Source organism: Sebastes fasciatus, chromosome 22, assembly GCF_043250625.1.
Source record: "Sebastes fasciatus isolate fSebFas1 chromosome 22, fSebFas1.pri, whole genome shotgun sequence".
NCBI lineage: Eukaryota > Metazoa > Chordata > Actinopteri > Perciformes > Sebastidae > Sebastes > Sebastes fasciatus.
In genome coordinates this window covers 25,889,096-25,914,396 of record NC_133816.1, presented here as the reverse complement: position 1 = coordinate 25,914,396, position 25,301 = coordinate 25,889,096, and the positions used below count along the sequence as shown (strand labels likewise).

The 25,301-nt window shown below is 48.4% G+C and overlaps 3 protein-coding genes across 10 annotated transcripts in view; 1 reads left to right on the top strand and 2 right to left on the bottom strand.

Annotated features, from left to right (window-relative positions):
- nfxl1 (nuclear transcription factor, X-box binding-like 1) overlaps window positions 1-25,301 on the bottom strand; it is a 296,805-nt gene that overhangs the window by 36,255 nt on the left and 235,249 nt on the right. The gene's annotated exons all lie outside the window — the stretch shown is intronic.
- Window positions 3,062-9,836, top strand: LOC141760648 (uncharacterized). Of its 2 annotated transcripts, none has more exons than XM_074623656.1 (4): window positions 3,062-3,290; window positions 4,435-6,956; window positions 7,032-7,157; window positions 7,231-9,836. In XM_074623656.1, the coding sequence occupies exons 1-4, from the start codon at window positions 3,213-3,215 to the stop codon at window positions 9,419-9,421; spliced, it is 4,917 nt and encodes a 1,638-aa protein (XP_074479757.1). In that variant the 5' UTR covers window positions 3,062-3,212; the 3' UTR covers window positions 9,422-9,836. The 2 variants fall into 2 exon arrangements, with proteins under 2 accessions (XP_074479757.1, XP_074479756.1); XM_074623655.1 differs by having other exon boundaries at window positions 7,029-7,157.
- The window catches only part of LOC141760668 (uncharacterized), a 22,365-nt gene continuing 12,311 nt past the window's right edge, over window positions 15,248-25,301 (bottom strand). For 5 of the 7 annotated variants that reach the window (XM_074623692.1, XM_074623691.1, XM_074623693.1 and 2 more), the window contains exons 2-4: window positions 24,777-24,954; window positions 21,920-22,975; window positions 15,248-19,329 (exon numbers count right to left, since the gene is read on the bottom strand). In XM_074623692.1, the coding sequence (XP_074479793.1) occupies window positions 19,282-19,329; window positions 21,920-22,975; window positions 24,777-24,893 (1,221 nt within the window). In that variant the 5' untranslated portion in view covers window positions 24,894-24,954 and the 3' untranslated portion in view covers window positions 15,248-19,281. The remainder of the gene's footprint in view (window positions 19,330-21,919; window positions 22,976-24,776; window positions 24,955-25,301) is intronic. The other 2 variants (XR_012592419.1, XR_012592420.1) reach the window with 2 other exon arrangements.

Below are 25,301 nucleotides of genomic sequence, written 5' to 3'. Positions count from 1 at the left end.
TTAATGTGTACCTGGTGTGTCTTTAGTGTGTACCTGATGTGTCTTTAATGTGTACCTGATGTGTCTTTAATGTGTACCTGGTGTGTCTTTAGTGTGTACCTGATGTGTCTTTAATGTGTACCTGGTGTGTCTTTAATGTGTACCTGGTGTGTCTTTAATGTGTACCTGATGTGTCTTTAATGTGTACCTGATGTGTCTTTAATGTGTACCTGATGTGTCTTTAATGTGTACCTGGTGTGTCTTTAATGTGTACCTGGTGTGTCTTTAATGTGTACCTGGTGTGTCTTTAATGTGTACCTGATGTGTCTTTAATGTGTACCTGATGTGTCTTTAATGTGTACCTGGTGTGTCTTTAATGTGTACCTGGTGTGTCTTTAATGTGTACCTGGTGTGTCTTTAATGTGTACCTGGTGTGTCTTTAATGTGTACCTGATGTGTCTTTAATGTGTACCTGATGTGTCTTTAATGTGTACCTGATGTGTCTTTAATGTGTACCTGATGTGTCTTTAATGTGTACCTGGTGTGTCTTTAATGTGTACCTGATGTGTCTTTAGTGTGTACCTGATGTGTCTTTAGTGTGTACCTGATGTGTCTTTAATGTGTACCTGGTGTGTCTTTAATGTGTACCTGGTGTGTCTTTAATGTGTACCTGGTGTGTCTTTAATGTGTACCTGATGTGTCTTTAATGTGTACCTGGTGTGTCTTTAATGTGTACCTGATGTGTCTTTAATGTGTACCTGGTGTGTCTTTAGTGTGTACCTGATGTGTCTTTAGTGTGTACCTGATGTGTCTTTAATGTGTACCTGATGTGTCTTTAATGTGTACCTGGTGTGTCTTTAGTGTGTACCTGATGTGTCTTTAATGTGTACCTGGTGTGTCTTTAATGTGTACCTGGTGTGTCTTTAATGTGTACCTGATGTGTCTTTAATGTGTACCTGATGTGTCTTTAATGTGTACCTGGTGTGTCTTTAATGTGTACCTGGTGTGTCTTTAATGTGTACCTGATGTGTCTTTAATGTGTACCTGGTGTGTCTTTAATGTGTACCTGATGTGTCTTTAATGTGTACCTGATGTGTCTTTAATGTGTACCTGGTGTGTCTTTAGTGTGTACCTGATGTGTCTTTAGTGTGTACCTGATGTGTCTTTAATGTGTACCTGATGTGTCTTTAATGTGTACCTGGTGTGTCTTTAGTGTGTACCTGATGTGTCTTTAATGTGTACCTGGTGTGTCTTTAATGTGTACCTGATGTGTCTTTAATGTGTACCTGATGTGTCTTTAATGTGTACCTGGTGTGTCTTTAATGTGTACCTGGTGTGTCTTTAATGTGTACCTGATGTGTCTTTAATGTGTACCTGGTGTGTCTTTAATGTGTACCTGATGTGTCTTTAATGTGTACCTGATGTGTCTTTAATGTGTACCTGGTGTGTCTTTAGTGTGTACCTGATGTGTCTTTAGTGTGTACCTGATGTGTCTTTAATGTGTACCTGATGTGTCTTTAATGTGTACCTGGTGTGTCTTTAGTGTGTACCTGATGTGTCTTTAATGTGTACCTGGTGTGTCTTTAATGTGTACCTGATGTGTCTTTAATGTGTACCTGGTGTGTCTTTAATGTGTACCTGATGTGTCTTTAATGTGTACCTGGTGTGTCTTTAGTGTGTACCTGATGTGTCTTTAATGTGTACCTGGTGTGTCTTTAATGTGTACCTGGTGTGTCTTTAATGTGTACCTGATGTGTCTTTAATGTGTACCTGGTGTGTCTTTAATGTGTACCTGATGTGTCTTTAATGTGTACCTGGTGTGTCTTTAATGTGTACCTGGTGTGTCTTTAATGTGTACCTGGTGTGTCTTTAATGTGTACCTGATGTGTCTTTAATGTGTACCTGGTGTGTCTTTAATGTGTACCTGGTGTGTCTTTAATGTGTACCTGATGTGTCTTTAATGTGTACCTGATGTGTCTTTAATGTGTACCTGGTGTGTCTTTAATGTGTACCTGGTGTGTCTTTAATGTGTACCTGGTGTGTCTTTAATGTGTACCTGGTGTGTCTTTAATGTGTACCTGGTGTGTCTTTAATGTGTACCTGGTGTGTCTTTAGTGTGTACTTGATGTGTCTTTAATGTGTACCTGAGTGCAGTACTCGAGTTGCACCGTTGGGGGGCAGCACTGAGAACATGAAGATGTCTCACTCCGCTTCATTTCAGGAAACACAAAAACAGCGAGGTCTGTTAACACAGTAAATGTACTCAAGTACTGAAGCCTACCTATGTGCAAGTTTGAGGTACTTGTACTTTTTCTTGAGTATTTATTTTATTACATTAAAGTAAACAAATAATAATTAAGAAAGAATCTGAAAGACATAAAATTCTCAAATCAGCGTATGAATAAAGTTGTATCTGTCTCAACTGTTTTTTGAAGCTGTCATGCTACAAGAAAAGGAAAATAAAGTATATGAAAGGTTTAGCATGATAAAAATAGTAAAATATATGAACATTTATTATGATTTATTAAGATGAAACTATGAAATAATTGTAAAAATGTAATAATCCGATAAGAGAGGCTTCATCTGTAAACAGAACAGAGAGGAAGGAAAACACAAAGAATGAATTAAACAACATTCAAACATGTACTACAATACACATTATACATTATAAATGTTATGTTATAAAAGAATAGAAAATAATATATATAATAATAGTATGATATATTTATTGTTATTATATATACGGTTCTAATTGTTTGTCACTATTATGTAGTCATATTATTTCTGTATATTAATCTTGTGTTTTCTATAACATTGTAACATTTTAACAATATTTAGGTGGAAGCGCTAAACTGTATATTAATTATGTTTTGTTATGTTTGTGTAGTCTTCATTTGTGCTATTTATAAATATATAATATATATATATATATATATATATATATTATATATTTATATATATTTATATATATATAGTAGCAGAAAATATAAAAACTCAAGTAGTACAAGTACCTTGAATGACTTGAGTAAATGTTCTTAGTTACATTCCACCTCCGGAAACCAACAGTGTGGTCATCTTCTTGTTGTTGAGGATCTTTGTAGCATGTCCCATCATGCTCCGCGGCGTCAGTCTCAGCTCGCTGCGGTTCCACAGCCTGTGATGAGCCTCTGACGTCCCGCTAGCGCTCACGCTGTGATCGGATCGGGAGGACCGGGAGCCGCTCTGAAGGGCTGATGCCTCTGACGGTCCGGAACTCTACCCGGAGGAGAAAAGACCCGCAGAGACCCGGGGAGGCTTCCTCTTCTGCTCCGGTACGAGGAGCTAACAGGCTAGCATGCTAACAGCTAGCATGCTAACAGGATAGCATGCTAACAGGCTAGCTAGCTAACAGGATAGCTTGCTAACAGGCTAGCATGCTAAAAGGGGAGTATGCTAGCTGTTAGCATGCTAACAGGCTAGCTAGCTAACAGGATAGCTTGCTAACAGGCTAGCATGCTAACAGCTAGCATGCTAACAGCTAGTATGCTAACATGCTAACAGCTAACATGCTAACAGCTAGCATGCTAACATGATTCAAGAGCTGTATTTCTATATCATCATTCTTGGAAAGTTTTTTATACATAAAAATAGATTCCTGAAATCCAGATGTTCTCCATGACGATCTGAGTCTTTACTCATCTCTGAAACACATCAAGGAAAAGATAGAGATAGAGATAGATCTATATAGATATAGTTATAGATCTATATCTATATGTATATATATAGAATAGAATAGAAAGCTTTATTGTCATCGTATTCATTCAGTTTCCACTTCTGGTCAGAGCTTTAAAACAAACATAGAACAGGTAAAACATAGAACAGATAAAACATAGAACAGGTAAAACATAGAACAGGTAAAACATAGAACAGATAAAACATAGAACAGGTAAAACATAGAACAGATAAAACATAGAACAGGTAAAACATAGAACAGGTAAAACATAGAACAGATAAAACATAGAACAGGTAAAACATAGAACAGGTAAAACATAGAACAGGTAAAACATAGAACAGATAAAACATAGAACAGATAAAACATAGAACAGGTATAAACATAGAACAGGTAAAACATAGAACAGGTATAAACATAGAACAGGTAAAACATAGAACAGATAAAACATAGAACAGGTAAAACATAGAACAGGTAAAACATAGAACAGGTATAAACAGTATGAAAGGTAAACAGAGGTGAACAGAGGTAAACAGAGGTGAACAGAGGTAAACAGAGGTGAACAGAGGTAAACAGAGGTGAACAGAGGTAAACAGAGGTGAACAGAGGTAAACAGAGGTGAACAGAGGTAAACAGAGGTGAACAGAGGTAGTTGTACTTGAGGTGTGTATTGCATCAACAATATTGTATATATATATATCGTTGGTAAGTACGACAGTAGAGTGACTGATTCCGTCTGTTTCCAGGTGATGGCGCCCACGCGGATGAAACTGCGAGTGCGTCGCCGTGACAACGCGGCCGCAGGTGCCGCAGCGGGAGGCGGTCAGCCGGAGGAGGAAGAGGAGCGGAGCGGAGAGAGCGGCGGTCGCAGCAGCAGGAGGAAGAACGCCAGCTCGACCACAGCTGCTGCCGCCACCTCCTCCTCGTCACCTCCTCCTCCTCCTCCTCCTCTTCCTCTTCCTCCCTCCTCCTCGGCCTCGGCCTCGGCGCGGGCGGTGATGGCGGCGGAGGAGGCGTCGCCGGACTCCAAGTGCCCGATCTGCCTGGACCGCTTCAACAACCTGGCGTACCTGGACCGCTGCCTGCACCGCTTCTGCTTCCCGTGCATCCAGGAGTGGTCGCACAACAAGGCGGAGTGCCCGCTCTGCAAGCAGCCCTTCGCCTCCATCCTGCACTCGGTCCGCGCCGAGGACGACTTTAAGGAGTACACGCTGCGGCCGCCGCCCGCCAACAGCAGCGTCGCCGCCACCGTGGCAATGGTGGCGGCGATGGCGTCGGCGGCGAGGAGCGACCACCAGATGAGGCTGATGCTGAGGAGGCACAGAGGGGCGGACGGCGGGGAGACGATGACGAGGAGGCGGAGGAGGGAGAGGGGAGGAAGAGGAGGGGGAGGAAGGAGGTCGGGGGTGTGGGAGTGGTACCTCGACTCGCCTCCTCTCGCTCCTCCTCTCCCTCACGACCCCGCCGTCTCTCCCGTTGTTGCCGAGGACAGCGAGGAGGGAGAAGACCTGGAGGAGCCGAGGATGAGGGGTGGGGCTGATCTGGCGGAGCGTGGGGTCATATTCGAGGGGCTGACGGGACTCGGGGGCGCGGTGGCACCCGTGGCGCCCAACGACCGGGCGTCACGCCGGCTGATGACTCGTCTGGTGGCGAGGCAGCGTTTGCAGCGAGAAGGTGGAACAATACGGCGGCTGAGGGAGAGAGAGACGGTGGCCTTCCGCCGCGCTCTCTACCGGAGCGGCATACGGGTCCGCGGCGTTGCCGGGGTCAACGGTAACCAGGGGCAGGGGCGTGACATCACAGCAGAGAGCTTCCGCCGAAACCCCACCCACCTGAACAGACTCCGCCCCTGGTTGCGGCGGGAGCTCACGGTGCTGTACGGCGCGCACGGCTCGCTAGTTGACATCGTCCAGCGCATCATCATGGCACGGCTCGCCCGCCACGGCCTGGAGGACACGCCCACCATAGAAGAAGAGCTGCGACCATTCCTGTTGGCACGCACCGACCACTTCCTGCATGAGCTGGTCAGCTTCGCCCGCTCGCCGCTCAGCCTGGAACACTACGACATGCACGCGGTGTACGAACCGCCGGACGCTGCCCTGGAGCTGGACGGGACGAGCAGCTCCACCGACAGCAGCTCGGTCATCGCCATATCGGAGGGCGAGGAAGAGGAGAGGCGGGTTGGAGGAAGGTCAGAGGAGAGGCTGCCTGGGAGAGTGGCGAGCACTCTCGACGACGTCATCCAAGCAGGAAGCTGCCTCAGCCTGGCGGCCTGGGACGACGAGACTCCAGGCCCCTCCTACTCCACCGCCGAGCCGTCGTGTTCGCTCGCCTCGCCGCCATTCAGCCCCGCCCCGCAGGAGGCCGCCAATGAGGTGGGAGGAAAGTGGGAGGAGGAGGAGTGTCTGATCGTCGGATACAAGAAGCCGATCGCGGAGCGGACGCCTGAGCTGGTGCAGCTCTCCTCCGACACCGAGGAAGACGAGGAGAAGAAGAAGAAGAACGCCACGGAGAAACCTCCCCCGCTCCCCGCCACCACCCCTCCCCTCTCTTACCTACCCACAATCCCTCCCTCCACGTCAGGTGCCAACAGTCGCGAGAAGGACGACGGGCTGACGGAGAAAGACGGCGAGGCGGGTGAGCACCGTGCACGCTCCTGGTCGGGCAGCTCGGGGAGAAGCAGGAACTCGGTGTGCACGCTCAGCCCGGCGGCGCCCGAAGAGAGCGAGCGGCAGAAGTCTGGCAGCGAGGCGGCGATGGAGAAGAGGAAGAAGAAGAGGAGGAGGCGAGGGCGGGAGAAGAGCGGCGACCGACTGAGGAAGAGCGGCACTCTGTACAACCCGAACCGCTCCATTTACCCCGCCATGATGCGTCACCTCTCGCACTCCCCCTCGCCGTTTCACTCCAGCGTCGAGTCCGGCTCGCCGCTCCCGCCCAGCCCGCCCGATTCCAGCTGGGAGTACCACTGCTCCCACATCTCCCCTCTCACCTCCTCCGTCTCCTCACCCTCCCCTTCCTCCTCCTCCTCCTCACCCCTCTGCTCCTCGCCACAGCCGTCGTCACAGACGGCGCCGACGCCCTCGCTCTCCCCCAGCAACAATCACCACGGAGAGAAACCCGGGGGGAAGAGGAAGTACAAGAGCCGCCACCTGGACAGCGATGACAAGGACCCCACCTGGAGGCCGAGCAGCAGCAGCAGGGAGAAGAGGAGGGAGAAGGACGGGAGGAAGAGGAGACGGGAGAGGAAGAGGAGGGACGGCGGCGAGAGGTAAGGAGACACTTCCTGTTTCTGTTTTGAGTAAATGAAATGTGGCGTCTGAATGTGTCGTTTCCTGTCCAGCAGACGGAGCAGAGACGACCGAAGCCCCAGCGTGGAGATCATCTACGAAGGCACCATCACCTCCAACGCCACGCAACCTCCCGCCCGCAAACGCCGCAGGAAACAACACCGCAAGACGCAACACAGCAGGTACAGCACGCCGCCGTCATGTGACCAGAAACTACATATGATCACTAAAGTATTAACGCGCTGTCTCTCTCAGCTCGCCGGTGATCATCACCCTCGACAGCGACAGCAGCCGCGACGACGACGACGACGCCAACAACAGCGGCAGCAGCAGCAGTCCAATCAGCAGCCAGCAGACCGTCGACTTCTCCGACCTTCCTCCTCTCCCGTTGGTGCATTCTGCCGGCGTGGGCGGGGCCTTGAACGCAGAAATCGGCGAGCTTCCTGTCGACATCCTGGACCGAGGATCCGACGGGTCGGAGGCGGAGCCGGCGGGTCCTATCGCCGTCGACAACAGCGACAACAGCGATCGTGACGTGGACGTGGAAAACATTGAAGAGGGCGGCTCGCTGCTGGGGTCAGATGACGATAACGGACCAATGAGAACGGCCGATACAAAGTTAAACACTAATCAGAGAGACGTAGACGACGCCGCCGCCACGACGACTAATCTGGTTCGCAAGAGAGACTCTGAGACTTCCGACCGCCGTCTACTAGCGACCATCCTCAATGACCTGAAGGGAATTGCCGCACCTAAATGCAAACCGTCTTTGACCTTTGACCCCAATTATTCACCCGACACCCGCAAACGGCGTCTTCGGGATCAGAGCGAGGTCAGTCAGGCGAATTCAAACCACGGCTGGATGGCTGAGATGAGGCATGACGAGGGTCAGTCTAACGATATCGTAGACCAAAACCGGGGCTCTGACTTGCTGATGTGTCGTACTGCCATCCGCCCGCCGCCATGTCGTACCGCCATCCGCCTGCCGCCGCCGCCTCTTGAGCGGCTGAAGGAGCGCCGGGTCGAGGGCAAGGACGTCCCTCCGCTCCTCAAACAGGCCAGTCCCGTCAGGTCGCACAACAGAAACACGCCGCCGCCGTTAAAACACAAAGATGCTGGGAGTCCACGGCGGTCGCCCGTACCTACCGTTGACCTGCACTCACCTCACGCCGACCTCAGTCCGAACCCCGTTGACTCCCGTTTGGGCGCTGAGCCGCCTGCAGATAACCAGACCATCCCGCCCATCTCCACGCTGAAGAGACATTTCACGAGCGCCTTGGCACTGAGAGGAGCGTCTACTAGCGGCGTTTCAGCCAATGACATGCATTCTTCCTGTCATTTAGCAGCCATAGACTCCCGTTCTCCTTCTAAAGTCGGAGCGCTGACCGTCGACATCCATTCTTCTTCTTCTGGGTCGGAAAACAGCCCCATCGGTGCCGACTGCTTATCGCATCTCAATTCTCTTCACTCTTTGAATTCCGGCCGTGACAGCGGAAAGGAAATATATATATCTTCACCCGTTGACTTGCATCCTGTGAATTCTTTATCTCCCATTGATTTCCATTCTGGCTGGTCCAAAGAGAAACCAGCTCACCATGACTCTACCTCCAGAGGTTGCAGGAATAAGACTCTAAGCCCAGATTCCTGTCGGGTAGCACCCTTTGACCTCCATCCTTCCAGCAGGGTTTCTGCTGAAGGCGCACCGGCGGGCGGCGATGTTTTCTCAGGAGTCAACTGTAACGACACATCACCTCACTCCTCAGCCATTGACTCCCACTCCTCCAGTAAGAGAGAGAACTTGTCAGGAAGGCTTCCACGCTCCAGAGTTAGCTCGGTGCCAACAACAGCTCCCAGCGGCAGGTTGTCACCCATTGACGTACGTCCTAGAAGTCCCAAATCTACTGTTGACCTCCACTCTTCCAGTGCAGCTTCGGAAGGACTGACGGACAACAAGGAATCATTAGTCAATCACGTGGAAAGATCGCCTTATGGTCGCCTGCCACCCATTGATTTGCATTGTCCCGTGCCACCTGTTAACTTACGTTCTTCTAGCTCCGTCGGCGCCGAACACTTGAACCACGCAGCCTTATCCTCCGCTACCTTCCATAAAAAGTCCAGTTCTCAACTTACCGTTGAGTCCCACTCAAAGCTTCTCCACCTCGCTGACTCTCACTCAAAACCTCACAACCACTTTGATCCCAGATTCCCCGTTGACGCCCGCTCAAAACTCCCCGTCGACTCTCAGCGGGAATCTGAGCCGCCCGTTGACTCTCATCCAAAAAACTCTCGGAGAGACTTTCAACTCCGAGCAGACAATCGCATCACGTCGGCGGAGAACCGGTGGAACTCAAACTCCTCCGTTGACGTCCGTTCAGACTCTCAGTCGCCCGTTGACGACCGCTCGGCCGGCAGCATCTGGAACACAGGAACGCACTCGGCCACGTAGGACTTAAACGTTTTGAGGACTTGATGGAGAAAATGTGAAAAACAAACTGCTGATTTCTTTTACTTCCGTTGTTATTCTTTTGTTTATACGATGAATTTAAACGGTAACTTCTTTGACGCTGCGTGTCTGTTTCTGAGGAACGGAGTTCACTTGTTTGTTTCTCGTGGAGCTGAAATCTGGATAAATTGTTTTATTAGGTTCTGATTTTTTTCATTTTTTATATTTTTAATTGGATTTAATCAGATTCTTTTTTAATTAAGTTTCAAACAGCCACTTAAATAATGTGATTATGAAGAAAGGAGTTTATTTAGGGATGAAAATGAACTTTTATTTGTTGATTTCATGGTCATATGATGATTATTGATGATTATTGATGAGTGGCACGAGGACGGATCTATTAAAGGACTAACATTAACCCCGCCTCCCGTCTGTCAATCAAACGTAGTCTGAAGATAAAACAGAGACTCGCCTACAAGGGATTAATAAATATAATAATTAGCTCTGACGGCGCCGGAGGAGCTCAGGAGGAAGTCAAGAGGAGCTCAGGAGGAAGTCAAGAGGAGCTAAATAAATAAATATATATATATATATTTATTTATATATATATTTATATACAGTGTATATATATATATAATGTATATATATATATGTGTATATATATATACACATATATATATATATACATACAGTATATATATACTGTATGTATATATATAAATATATATACACTGGAGGATAACTTGCAGTGATTCTTCATCATTCAGGGTTTCAGAGTAAACGTTGTTCAGTTTATGTTTCTCACCACCAGATGGAGCCGTCACTCTTCTCGTCTTCACTCCTGGTGCTCTTCTCTCTTTTCTTACTTTTCCACCTCCACGTCCTTCACTCTCTCCTCTTCCTCTTCTTCCTCCTCTTCCTCTTCCTCTTCGTCCTCATCCTCCTCCTCTTTCTCTTTCTCCTCCTCCTCCTCCTCTTCGTCCTCCTCCTCCTCTTCGTCTTCCTCTTCCTCTTCCTCCTCCTCCTCCTCCTCCTCCTCTCCTCTTCCTCCTCCTCCTCTCCTCCTCCTCCTCCTCCTCTTCGTCCTCCTCCTCTCCTCCTCCTCCTCCTCTTCGTCCTCAGTAGAATCACTAGGAGGGATAATGAGTCTCCAGGGAGAGACAGAGACTCTTCTACACTAATTAAGCCGATCAGGGTTCGATTAAATGGCTGTTAAACACACACACACACACACACACACACACACACACACACACACACACACACACACACACTCACGTGCACACACGCTCACACACACACACACACACACACACGCTCACACACACACACACACACTCACACACTCACTCCGGTCAAAGAGAGTAAAACTACAACGAGAAGATCAGAAACAGTGAGAGGAACCAAAATAACGACAAATGAAGATAAAACTGACCCGTGAGACGTCAGCGGCGTCCACCATGACGCCATCCACCATGACGCCGTCCACCATGATGATCTCTGTTAGGCCGTCAGCGGCGTCCACCATGACGCCATCCACCATGACGCCGTCCACCATGACGCCGTCCACCATGACGCCGTCCACCATGACGCCATCCACCATGACGCCGTCCACCATGATGATCTCTGTTAGGCCGTCAGCGGCGTCCACCATGACGCCATCCACCATGACGCCGTCCACCATGACGCCGTCCACCATGATGATCTCTGTTAGGCCGTCAGCGGCGTCCACCATGACGCCGGCCACCATGACGCCATCCACCATGACGCCATCCACCATGACGCCGTCCACCATGACGCCGTCCACCATGATGATCTCTGTTAGGCCGTCAGCGGCGTCCACCATGACGCCGGCCACCATGACGCCATCCACCATGACGCCATCCACCATGACGCCGTCCACCATGACGCCGTCCACCATGATGATCTCTGTTAGGACGTCAGCGGCGTCCACCATGACGCCGTCCACCATGACGCCGTCCACCATGATGATCTCTGTTAGGCCGTCAGCGGCGTCCACCATGACGCCGTCCACCATGATGATCTCTGTTAGGCCGTCAGCGGTGTCCACCATGACGCCGTCCACCATGACGCCGTCCACCATGACGCCATCCACCATGACGCCGTCCACCATGACGCCGTCCACCATGACGCCATCCACCATGATGATCTCTGTTAGGCCGTCAGCGGCGTCCACCATGACGCCGTCCACCATGATGATCTCTGTTAGGCCGTCAGCGGCGTCCACCATGACGCCGTCCACCATGATGATCTCTGTTAGGCCGTCAGCGGCGTCCACCATGACGCCGTCCACCATGACGCCGTCCACCATGACGCCATCCACCATGACGCCGTCCACCATGACGCCATCCACCATGACGCCATCCACCATGATGATCTCTGTTAGGCCGTCAGCGGCGTCCACCATGACGCCGTCCACCATTATGATCTCTGTTAGGCCGTCAGCGGCGTCCACCATGACGCCATCCACCATGACGCCGTCCACCATGACGCCGTCCACCATGACGCCATCCATGACGCCGTCCACCATGACGCCGTCCACCATGACGCCATCCACCATGACGCCATCCACCATGATGATCTCTGTTAGGCCGTCAGCGGCGTCCACCATGACGCCGTCCACCATGACGCCATCCACCATGACGCCGTCCACCATGATGATCTCTGTTAGGACGTCGGCGGCGTGTCCATGACGCCGTCCACCATGATGATCTCTGTTAGGACGTCGGCGGCGTGTCCATTACGCCGTCCACCATGATGATCTCTGTTAGGACGTCAGCGGCGTGTCCATTACGCCGTCCACCATGATGATCTCTGTTAGGACGTCAGCGGCGTGTCCATGACGCCTTCCACCATGATGATCTCTGTTAGGACGTCGGCGGCGTGTCCATGATGCCGTCCACCATGATGATCTCTGTTAGGACGTCGGCGGTGTGTCCATGACGCCGTCCACCATGATGATCTCTGTTAGGACGTCGGCGGCGTGTCCATGACGCCTTCCACCATGATGATCTCTGTTAGGACGTCGGCGGCGTGTCCATGACGCCGTCCACCATGATGATCTCTGTTAGGACGTCGGCGGCGTGTCCATGACGCCGTCCACCATGATGATCTCTGTTAGGACGTCGGCGGAGTGTCCATGACGCCTTCCACCATGATGATCTCTGTTAGGACGTCGGCGGCGTGTCCATGATGCCGTCCACCATGATGATCTCTGTTAGGACGTCGGCGGCGTGTCCATGACGCCTTCCACCATGATGATCTCTGTTAGGACGTCGGCGGCGTGTCCATGACGCCGTCCACCATGATGATCTCTGTTAGGACGTCAGCGGCGTGTCCATGACGCCGTCCACCATGATGATCTCTGTTAGGACGTCAGCAGGACAAACTGTCTTCACCAGGCTGAGGAAGCGTTCTATGTCCACTAACTGTCCATCACAGTGAAGCAGAGACAGCAGGAGACGAGTGTGAACTGATCACCAGAGACAGACACGGGGACGGTCTGTCCATCCTGTTAAATAAGAGACGAGTGATGGACGACGCTGCAGAATTCTTAACGTCCAACAAACAAAGAGTTTGTCGGATTGTCAAACCGGCCCTGAATCCTCGTCTTCATCAAACCCCCCCGACGTGGTTCGTCTGATAACTTTTGTAAATTTCCTAAAAAGACAAACCGACGTTCACTCAGCGGCGACGGAGTAGCCCGGGATCTAACGTCCTGAAGACCTTACGCATCTCTCTGCAGAGAAAGTCGAGACACAAAACAACCACAAAGAGACACAAAACAACCACAAAGAGACACAAAATGGCCACAAAGAGACACAAAACAACCACAAAGAGACACAAAATGGCCACAGAGACACAAAACAACTACAAAGAGACACAAAACAACCACAAAGAGACACAAAACAACCACAAAGAGACACAAAATGGCCACAAAGAGACACAAAACAACCACAAAGAGACACAAAACAACCACAAAGAGACACAAAATGGCCACAAAGAGACACAAAACAACCACAAAGAGACACAAAACAACCACAAAAAGACACAAAACAACCACAAAGAGACACAAAATGACCACAAAGAGACACAAAACAACTACAAAGAGACTCAAATCGACACCAGACGAAAAACAACCACAAACAGACACAAAACAACCACAAAGAGACACTTAGCCACAGAGATGCGTAACGACTACAAAACGGCCACAAAGAGATACAAAACGGCCACAAAGAGACACAAAACAACTACAAAGAGACACAAAACAACCACAAAGAGACACAAAACAGCCAAAAAGAGACACAAAATGGCCACAAAGAAACACAAAACAACTACAAAGAGACACAAATCGACCACAGAGACGAAAAACAACCACAAACAGACACAAAACAACCACAAAGAGACACAGAACGGCCACAACGACAAAACAACCACAAAGAGACACAAAATGGCCACAAAGAGACACAAAACAACCACAAAGAGACACAAAATGGCCACAAAGAGACACAAAACAACTACAAAGAGATACAAGACAACTAAAAAGAAACAGAAAACAGCCACTAAGAGACTCACAATAACTAGAAAGAGACAGAAAAAACAACCTCAAAGAGACACTTAACCACAGAGATGCATAACGACTACAAAGAGACACAAAACGGCCACAAAGATACACAAAACAACTACAAAGAGACAGAAAACGGCCACAAAGAGGCTCACAACAACTACAAAGAGACAGAAAACTACTACAGAGATGCAAAACAACCACAAAGAGACAAAAAAACAGAGATGCATAACGTCAACAAAGAGACAAAACTACTAAAAAGAGACTCAAAACAACTACAAAGAGACTCAAAACAACTACAAAGAGACTCAAAACAACTACAAAGAGACTCAAAACAACTACAAAGAGACACCATGAAGAGTAAATGAACAGATAGAGTTTTTTGGGATATGATCTTGTCACAACTTCATGAGGAAATGCTTCATTGATTTTGTTTCATATTTTCCTGATATGATACTAACGGTTCAATCATCTGATTGTTATGGATCTACTATTGGAAACTTACATGTTGAACTGATAACTATGTTTGCATGTAGGAAAAAAATCATATTTTTCATGTTCAGTTGGCTGAAAGATTATCAATGTTACATATCAATTATTAATGAATTCACACTTATTTACCCAATAACTGTTATAATTAGTAATATAATTAGTACTAAATTGCATTTTGGGGTAAATTATTAGGAAAATATGAAACCATAAAATAATGTGTTTCATCTGTTGTTTGTTTGTTTGTTGATTATTAGATAAAAGCTTCTTTATCTGCAGGTTTATGACAAACATCAGTCAGCTGACGGGTTGAAACCCCCCCAGCCCCCCCCCTCTTCTCTGAGGCCACGCCCACATTCTAGAACACTGGTGCTGGGCCATTGTTAGCACTGTTGCCAGGCAACACGGCGCACCGTCGTCAGGGACAACCAGTCTTTCTCTCTCTCTCTGATAGCAACACCATTACTGAGATGACAAGCCCACACACACACACACACACAAACACAAACACACACACAAACACACACACACACACACACACACACACACACACACACACACACACACACACACAGCTTCCATCTTGTGGCGGCACATTTTCACACAAACACAAAAACATATTGTTCATTTTCATGCCTGCTCTCACACACACACACACACACACACACACACACACACACACACAGAGTCATATGATGCAATGGCCTGACATCCATACCCCCCCGTCTATCACACTCGCTGCTCATCTTTGAATCTTTGAATCTTTGAAATCTTTTATTACAATTCAGCACATGAGGAGGTCACAGAGACAGAAGACATGAGGACGAGGACGGACACACGAAAACAAGCGCCTCCTTCCTCCCTCCCAACGCCACCCGGGGGAGGACGGAGGCGCTCGGTTTCAGTTCCCACGGCGAGGCGGGGGAACGTTTTCCTCATGGTACTCCAAAACAAAAAGTAAATGTTTCCAACACGTCTGTGAGCGCTGACGGACGAGTCGTCGGGGTTCAGTCCGTGGTTATCGAGCTCATAGATGTTCATAGAGATTTAGTTGAACAACTAGTCGGCAACGTTTCGACTTTCCAGTAACTCTGTCCTGGTTTCTGAGGATAACCTCAGACCTCACTCAACAGTTTTCAGCGGGACTTTTTCTTCCCAGTAAAAACTATTTACAACGAAGTGAAAGAGCAACTAACTACCTCTCACCGCCACCAGGGGTTCGGCTCGACTCGACTCACTTTTGGAACTTTTCTCTACTCGTTTCCCCCCCTCAGTGTACTCTCGGTTTGTGCAGGATGTCGCATGCTGGCTTGGAACCTTGACCTCGTTGGTGCCAGTAAAAGTACCAGGTATCAGGGACTATCCGCAATGTTAGCTAATGGAAAACCAAAAAAGAGCGTAGAGTCGAGTTGAGTAGAAAGTGGAAATGCAGAATTAGTAAGCACAACTGAACATCACTACATCCTCATTAAGCTAACGGAAATCTGGAGAAAGTCTCAGCAAAACAACTTGAATAGCAAGATCCTTTAAAAAGCCCACAACCAGTAGGCTTTGTTCATGCTCGCGGCGAGGCACCGTGGCGAGCTACGAGCATAAACAAAGGTGTTTATGCTCAACGTGTTATTCTGTGCAGTATTCTCCGAAACGCCAGAGGGCGTACAAACTAAATATATTGTGAAAAAGCAAGAAGTCAACGAGTGTTACCAAAAGAACGCCATAAACCAAACTTCTCTACGCTGAGGAGGAGCTGTGAGTAACTGTAAACTTCATCGCCTTTATACGATCCCTGGAAAGAAAAGAGTCGTTGGCTGTCTTTCTAACTCAGAGGTGCACAACCAAGCACTTACGGAGGTTTCGCACTTTACGCACAATACGTGATGATGTCCTTATTGGCTCGCGCACCACGAAGGATACCACGGCAAGCATAAACCCGGCTTTAGTTCAGCGTCTCTGGTCAGCCGACGGTTTGATTTGATTCTGTTTTCTCGTTTTTGATGGAGACTTTAACAAAGTTAAACCCAGAAAATGTCTCCATCATGGCGTTCAGTGACTTTACTTTATCCGTTCTTCAAAACAAGACTTGCTAAGAACTTATTTTTTTATGTAAAGGTATCAAGAACGAATCATTTTGTTTTTTTGGGGGGGGACTCTTGGTACGCATTTAAAAAGGTCCCAGAACATGTCGTGGTTGTTAACTCAAAGTCAGACCCACCGACGTGTTGGAAAATGTCTTTAGTGTGGAATGTTCTGATCCGATCTCGTTCAGTTCAGCTCGGTTCGTTTAGTCCCAGGGTTCAGCTCAGAGCTTCCCAGAAGATCCAAAAGGTTCCCTGTGAGTTCCCGTTTTCCTGTCGGGGTCACCGTGTGGTACAATCTGGACTGATACAAGAAAAGAGGAACTGGTTCTGAACTCTCTTTGAGGGTCCCGGTGAGGGTTTGACCGATACAGACTTTACAAATCTGAAGGTTTGAGGCTGGATGTGCCAATTCAGAGCCAATATTCAAACAGAAATTACAAACCTTCGTTACGCAAATACAAAAATACAACAAAGTGAGTTTTTTTTTTCAGTCTGGAAGTATGACTGCGCCCTGAGAACTTTCCATTGAAATCCAGACAAATTAAAACACGATCAGACGTCTAAGAGCTCCTTTAGGCAGCGGAGTAAAAGAATAAATAAAAGAACCACGAGAAGGGGGTCAGCTCTGGACCATCCAGAGAGTTCAGAAGCAGATCAAGTCGTACCAGCGTGAACACAGCCCAGAAAAAAAATCAATCAAGGTGTCTTTTAAGTTCTTGAGGAGGAGGTAGACAGAAGAGACAGATAACAGTGATGTGGTAATTGTAGTCCTACTGTGGTGAAGTTGTAGTCCTTAATAACAGTCCTGGATCACTTCCTGCTGAGGTCAGTTTGTACTCCCTCTTGTGGTTAAGTGTTTCCTTTGAGGTTAACTTGTCGTCCGGTTTTGGTCAAACTGTTTCTGTGGTCCACGTGAGGCCTGATTCTTCCTGGTTTGGCTACGATGGGGTTTGTGGTTTGCTAGGAGGAGGAAGAAGAGGAGGAAGGAGGAGACAGTTTGATCACAGATGGTGAAGGTTGTCGTAGAGGATACAGGTCATATGGGACTTCATCGGTCAACTGAAGACGGTTGTATAATTACAGAGTTGGTAAACTATGTCCATTAAATTTAGTTTTAATCACATTGAACGAGGAGAAGTCTACTTTTATTTGGTTTTCAGGCGCTTCCGTTAAGTGCCGAGTAGGATAAATCTGAGCTTTCCAGCGGAATTCTGACTTGCGTGTTTACGTGAACGCTATTTACAAGTCAGAAACCGATAATCCCAGTCTGAGTCCTTTAATATTGATTATTTGCGGATACCGAGTCTGATCCGACACTTATCTCTACCTAAATCTGGATTAAATATGTATCTTATACATTGAAATAACAGCTGTAGCTACTAAATTATTTTTCATGAGCTACTTGATCCAAACAACAGTAGAGTTAAGTAAAGAAAGGATCGGATTTTGATACCGATCCATTAGAATATGCCTGGATCAGCCCGATACTGATCCTTAGGGTCAGCCCGATACGGATCCTTAGGGTTGGCCCCATACCGATCCTTAGGGTTGGCCGGATACCGATCCTTAAGGTTGGCCCGATACGATCCTTAGGGTCGGCCGGATACCGATCCTTAGAGTTGGCCCGATATGGATCCTTTCGCCTGAAACGGATCCTTAGGGTCGGCCCGAAAAGGGTCCTTAGGGTTGTGAGACCAGAAGTCAATGTTGGATTTATTTGTCACGTAACGTCCGTACTTAAGTAACACCACTTCTGTAGTTATTTTAACCTAAACCACCATCTTTTCCTAGACCTAAGTAGTTTCCTGTGAAGTTGGAAGTTTATTTTGAAAGGACTGTGTGTATGTAACGAGCAGAAATTGACACGTGTTGTAGAACATTCGTAGGAATACACACAAAAAATGAGGAATAACTTTTCAGATATCATCATCATACGAACCGTCGTATGAGGGTACGTTACCATGATTGTGTTCAATGCTTCCCAAACATAGTAAAAATGTTTTAATGTTTTTGTCTCGATCAAGGCTACATAAGCTACACCGGGCTGAGGTAAACTTCATGTTTGAATGATATCTTACCAAACATTATTCCTCATTTTTGGGGCGTTTTCCTACGAATGTCCAGCAACATGCGTCAATTTCCGCTTGTTACATACATACAGTCTTTTCAAAATAAACTTCCATCTTCACAGGAAAACTACTTGGTTAGGTTTAGGAGAAGATGGTGGTTTAGGTTAAAATAACTCTGGTTAGTGGCGTTATTTAAATACGGAAATTATATGACAAATAAATCAACATTGACTTCTGGCCTCACACGGGGCACCAATATTTGTCTCCTGGTGAAAGTCCGTTTTTTGGTTTTTTTTTTGCCAAATAGCTGTAGCTTGGCTTGCATCTAGACAACCTGTGTGCATCTATATAAGTTTTAAATTTACCTGCAAACAAGTTCAGGAAAATGTGCATTGTTGACATCGTCATGACCAAACTGCCCCCTCTACCTCTGTCCTCCTAGCTGGTTCCCTGTTCCAGTTGAGGTGGGTGGATTTGTAGTCTTAAATAGTCATCCACTCAGTATGAAATTGTAATCCTGCTGCAAAGCACCTGGTTCAAATCCAGAAGTTGTAGTCCTTTTTTTTAAAATTCATCCCAGCTGGATTTATAGTCCATGTGTGATGGTGACTTCCTGTTCGGCCTCTGTTGGCGGAGGGAAGGCTAAAAGAACCACCGAAACGCCTCACCGGTCGGGACGGAGGGCGGCCGCTACGAAGAAGAGACAAAAAAACAAAGAAGTGAGAGAGAGAAGTGTTTGTGTCTCTGTGTGTTTAAATGTGTTTTTAGACTTTTAAACGTGTTGTGATAAAGTGATTATCTGGATCTGACCAGTGGTTTGAAATGTAAAGTTGGATGCAGAACATGTCACATCATCAGCAAAGGTCAATCAATGTTTTAGTGTAAAGTAGAAATACCTCGAAATTCAGTAATTAAGTACAGTACATGAGTAAATGTACTTTTAGTTGCTTTCCACCACTGATACAAAACTTACAAAGCCACTTTTCTTAGGAGTTGAACATTTGATGCTGAAAACACAAAACATGGATTTATTAACAGAGCTACGCTTCCGCCATTTTGGACTGAAAGCGACTACCAGACGCCAGTAAAACGTCCGCCTACAAAGAGCCGTACAAAAGTAAAACTAAATTATTTCTATTCTATTGTCATATAGAACAATAAAAATATTATAAATATAATAAGTGCTTTCAATCCAAAATGGCGGCAGCAGCTGTTGCAAGCCCCCAGGAAGTGCGCCGGTCGTCGATCCCAACTTTTGTAGTGGCCAAACGGCGGTGCTACAACTTCCGTGTCCTTCACGTGATGCCGTTGGACCCAAAAAGACTTTTCCCCATAGACTTCCATTGGGAAAGAGACGTCTGTAACTCAGAGGATCATTTATTTTGAGGTGAATCATCTCCCCAGTTCATCAGGTCCTAACAGCTGAATCCAGAGTTATTTACCTTCCTCCGTTCATACCGAGGCTGGAGCGCCAAGCCATGACGACGGTGTGACGTTGGGACCTCGTGACCGAGTCATGTGTGTTCCATATAGCTGAAGATACGGGTACTCTTCCAGACGGAAGTCGAGCCGTTTGGGCTTCATGCTCCACTGAGCAACTCTCAGAGGAATGAACGGAGCCCCGCCTCCAACGCTGGATCCAGTTCTCTAAATACATCCATGTTTACGCCAGTAAAACCTCCGGCTACAAAGTGAAACTAAAACTAAATAATTTCTATTCTGTTGTCATATAGAACAATAAAAATATTCTAAATATAATACGCATTTTCAATCCGACATGGCGGCAGGTGGCAGAGTTTCGTCTCTTTGCTTCTAAACTCTTTTGGACTAACTGTAGAGAAAACTCCCAGGGTGCTTTGCTGCTCATTTTCACAAAGTAAACTTCATGATTGGCTGAGAGTCTGTCAGGTCGACATCAAAGAGAACGGAGGAGGGATGAGGCAAGAGTGTGAAACCACCTGATAACACACACACACACACACACACACACACACACACACACACACACACAGTGTGATGACTCAGATACATTCACATGCATTACAACACACACACACACACACACTGCTGTCACTATCCTCAACAGGTCCAATTAGTGTGTAATTGAGGGAGATTATGGCTGCTAATTCACACTCACATGCACGCACGCACGCACGTACACGCACGTTTCAGTGTGTGCGTGTTGATGTTGAGGGAATAATTAGTGATAGTTTGTGGATATTCCCACAGGGAGAGAGTGTGTGTGTGTGTGTGAGATATATAGAGTCGTCAGTGAGGTCAAACGCTGGTGTCAATGAATTATTGATCGCCACTAATTCTTACTATCACACTCACGCACACACACACACGCACACGCACACGCACACGCACACACACACACAGTAGTAGATAACAAATATTCTCCTTCCCGCTCTCTCTACGCTTCGTTTTATCACGGAGATTCAGTGGAGACTTGTGTGTGTGTGTGTGTGTGTGTGTGTGTGTGTGTGTGTTGGCAGCCTGCCAAACCTCAGCGGGGACCGAGCGCTCGCTTTTCACCACCCACCATCTGCACAGCGTTCACACGAACACACTCAGCGGGCTGACTGATGCCTTCCAGCTCGCTGGCAGTCGTCTGGGTTAAGTGAGCCAACACACACACACACACACACACAGGCACGCATGCACGCGCATACACACACACACACACACACACACACACACACACACACATACACACACACACACACACACACACATACACACACACACACACACACACACACACACACACACACACACACACAGGCACGCATGCACGCGCATACACACACACACACACACACACACACACACACACACACATACACACACACACACACACACACACATACACACACACACACACACACACACACACACACACACACACACACACAGGCACGCATGCACGCGCACACACACACACACACACACACACACACACATACACACACACACATACACACGCCTGCACGCACACACAAATACAGGCATGCATGCACGCACACACACATTCACACACACTATCTTGCAAAGACTTTAAAGAAGAGGAAACAACAACCTGTATGTGTGTGTGTGTGTACTTCCTGTGTGTGTGTACTTCCTGTGAGTGTGTGTACTTCCTGTGTGTGTGTACTTCCTGTGTGCGTGTACTTCCTGTGTGTGCGTGTACTTCCTGTGAGTGTGTATACTTCCTGTGTGTGTACTTCCTGTGTGTGTGTATTTTCTGTGTGCGTGTACTTCCTGTGTGCGACCTCACCTCCAGCGCCCCCCCTCCTCCACCCGGCTTCTTCTTCAGCTCTTCACACTTCCTGAACTTGCAGATCTGGTGACCCGTCTTCCTGTTGCGGCAGGACGAGCAGACGCCGCAGTTGATGAGCCGCCTGCACGGCCCACACACGCCGCACCGCTTCCTCTTCCTCTTGGCCACCGCGCCCGAGGATGTCCCTGTCGTTGACGACGACGACAAGGCCACGCCCCCGGCCGTCACCCCCGACGACGAGGGCGAGGAGGATGAGGGGCAGGGGGAGGAGTTGGCGTGCTGCTGGCAGTCCGTTAGCGTCCGCTGGCCGCCGGTCATCTGGAAGGCGCTGCCGGCATCTGAGATCCCGCCCCCTGCCGACCCCATCGCCATGACGATGACCCCGGGGGGTAATCCCAGCCCCCCCAGGAAGCTGCTACCCATCACCCCTCCCCCATTGCAGCTCCCGCCCTCCGATAGGCCCATCATGTCCGGGTGGGCGTGTCCCTGTTTGTTCATGACGCCGCAGTCCGCACCGTAAGCAGGGAGGAAGTTCCCGTTGCTCGGTGCCATGGGGTGATGGTGTGCTGCTCCTTGTGTGACAGGAAGTGAGGAGGCAGTGTGTCCGTGTTTTTCAGCTCCTCCCCCCTCACTGCTCCCTCCACCCCCTCCTCCTCCCCCTCCCGACCCGCCGCTGCCCTGGTGCATGCTGGTCCCGTGGGGGTGTGATGAGGTCATGTGCCCCGGCGTTGCTGAGGGGTGATGGTGGGGGTGGTGGTGGTGATGCGTTGGGGCGGGTTTGGGCCGCCCCCAGAACATGGCCGCCGGGTGGTTCATGTTCACGTTCATGTTGTCGTGGCAACCCCAGGGCGCCGTCGCCATGGCACCCAGCCTGGCGGCGGCGGGGGGAAACATGGGGGCGGCGGCCGCCAAACGTGCCGCCAGTTTGGCGGACTGAGGGAAGTTTGTGACGTTCATGTTCATGTTGACGTTGGTCTTATAGAAGTTGGCGATGGACGAGCGGTAGCGGTCCATCTCCGTGGTGTAGTCCAGCATCGGAGCGAGGCTCGACACCTGCAACACACACCAGGATCAATATCCACCGGGATCAATATCCACCGGGATCAATATCCACCGGGATCAATATCCACCGGGATCAATATCCACTGGGATCAATATCAGCGGCCAGGAGCAACTTGACCAGTTCTCAATAGCTGAGTTTGAGTCCAACAAGGTACGAGTCCAAGACAAGTCAGAGTCCAACAAGGTACGAGTCCAAGACAAGTTCGAGTCCAACAAGGTACGAGTCCAAGACAAGTCAGAGTCCAACAAGGTACGAGTCCAAGACAAGTTCGAGTCCAACAAGGTACGAGTCCAAGACAAGTCAGAGTCCAACAAGGTACGAGTCCAAGACAAGTTCGAGTCCAACAAGGTACGAGTCCAAGACAAGTTTGAGTCCAACAAGGTACAAGTCCGAGACAAGTCAGAGTCCCACAAGGTACAAGTCCAAGACAAGTCAGAGTCCAAGACAAGTCAGAGTCCAACAAGCTACGCGTCCAAGAAAAGTCAGAGTCCAACAAGGTACGAGTCCAAGACAAGTTTGAGTCCAACAAGGTACAAGTCCGAGACAAGTCAGAGTCCCACAAGGTACGAGTCCAAGACAAGTCAGAGTCCAAGACAAGTCAGAGTCCAACAAGGTACGAGTCCAAGACAAGTTTGAGTCCAACAAGGTACGAGTCCAAGACAAGTCAGAGTCCCACAAGGTACGAGTCCAAGACAAGTCAGAGTCCAACAAGGTACGCGTCCAAGAAAAGTCAGAGTCCAACAAGGTACAAGTCCAAGACAAGTCTGAGTCCAACAAGGTACAAGTCCAAGACAAGCCTGAGTCCAACAAGGTACGAGTCCAAGACAAGTCTGAGTCCAACAAGGTACGAGTCCAAGACAAGTCAAAGTCCAACAAGGTACGAGTCCGAGACAAGTCAGAGTCCCACAAGGTACGAGTCCAAGACAAGTCAGAGTCCAAGACAAGTCAGAGTCCAATAAGGTATGCGTCCAAGAAAAGTCAGAGTCCAACAAGGTACGAGTTCAAGACAAGTCAGAGTCCAACAAGGTACGAGTCCAAGACAAGTCAGAGTCCAACAAGGTACGAGTCCAAGACAAGTTCGAGTCCAACAAGGTACAAGTCCGAGACAAGTCAGAGTCCCACAAGGTACGAGTCCAAGACAAGTCAGAGTCCAAGACAAGTCAGAGTCCAACAAGGTATGCGTCCAAGAAAAGTCAGAGTCCAACAAGGTACGAGTCCAAGACAAGTCAGAGTCCAACAAGGTACAAGTCCAAGTTTGAGTCAAACAAGGTACAAGTCCAAGACAAGTCTGAGTCCAACAAGGTACAAGTCCAAGACAAGTCTGAGTCCAACAAGGTACAAGTCCAAGACAAGTCAGAGTCCCACAAGGTACGAGTCCAAGACAAGTCAGAGTCCAAGACAAGTCAGAGTCCAACAAGGTATGCGTCCAAGAAAAGTCAGAGTCCAACAAGGTACGAGTCCAAGACAAGTCAGAGTCCAACAAGGTACGAGTCCAAGACAGGTTCGAGTCCAACAAGGTACAAGTCCGAGACAAGTCAGAGTCCCAAATGGTACGAGTCCAAGACAAGTCTGAGTCCAACAAGGTACGAGTCCAAGACGACTCTGAGTCCAAGACAAGTCTGAGTTCAACAAGGTACGGGTCCAAGACAAGTGCAAGACTTCAAAAAAGTGAACTTGAGACCAAGTCCGGACTCAAGTACTACAGCCGTGGATCTAGCCTCGTAATTTTGCTCTCAAAGTTCACCAGATTGATGCATTTCACTTTAAAATGTTCAAAATATTCCGACTCACCTGTCCCTGTCCGCCGTAACCATGGTGATTCGGGTGATGGTGGGAAGGGGCGGAGCTTCTTTGGAGCATCGAGGAGAGGTCGCTCTCCACGCACACGCCGCTCGTCATGCCTGACATGACCTCTCACACACGCACGCGCTCGCTCACAGCTGGTCCCGTGTGGTCGACACGTTTCGTTCTGTGAACGAAAACAAAGGATATCATGAAGGTGAAGTTACCTTAGAGTCGTGGTCGGGCCATAGATTCTAACTTACTGATATTTCAGAGCCGTGGTCGGGGCCATAGACTCTAACTTACTGATGTTTCAGAGCCGTGGTCGGGGCCATAGATTCTAACTTACTGATATATCAGAGCTGTGGTTGGGGCCATAGATTGTAACTTGATGATATTTCAGAGCCGTGGTCGGGGCCATAGATTCTAACTTACTGATATTTCAGAGCCATGGTCGGGGCCATAGATTGTAACTTGATGATATTTCAGAGCCGTGGTCGGGGCCATAGATTCTAACTTACTGATATATCAGAG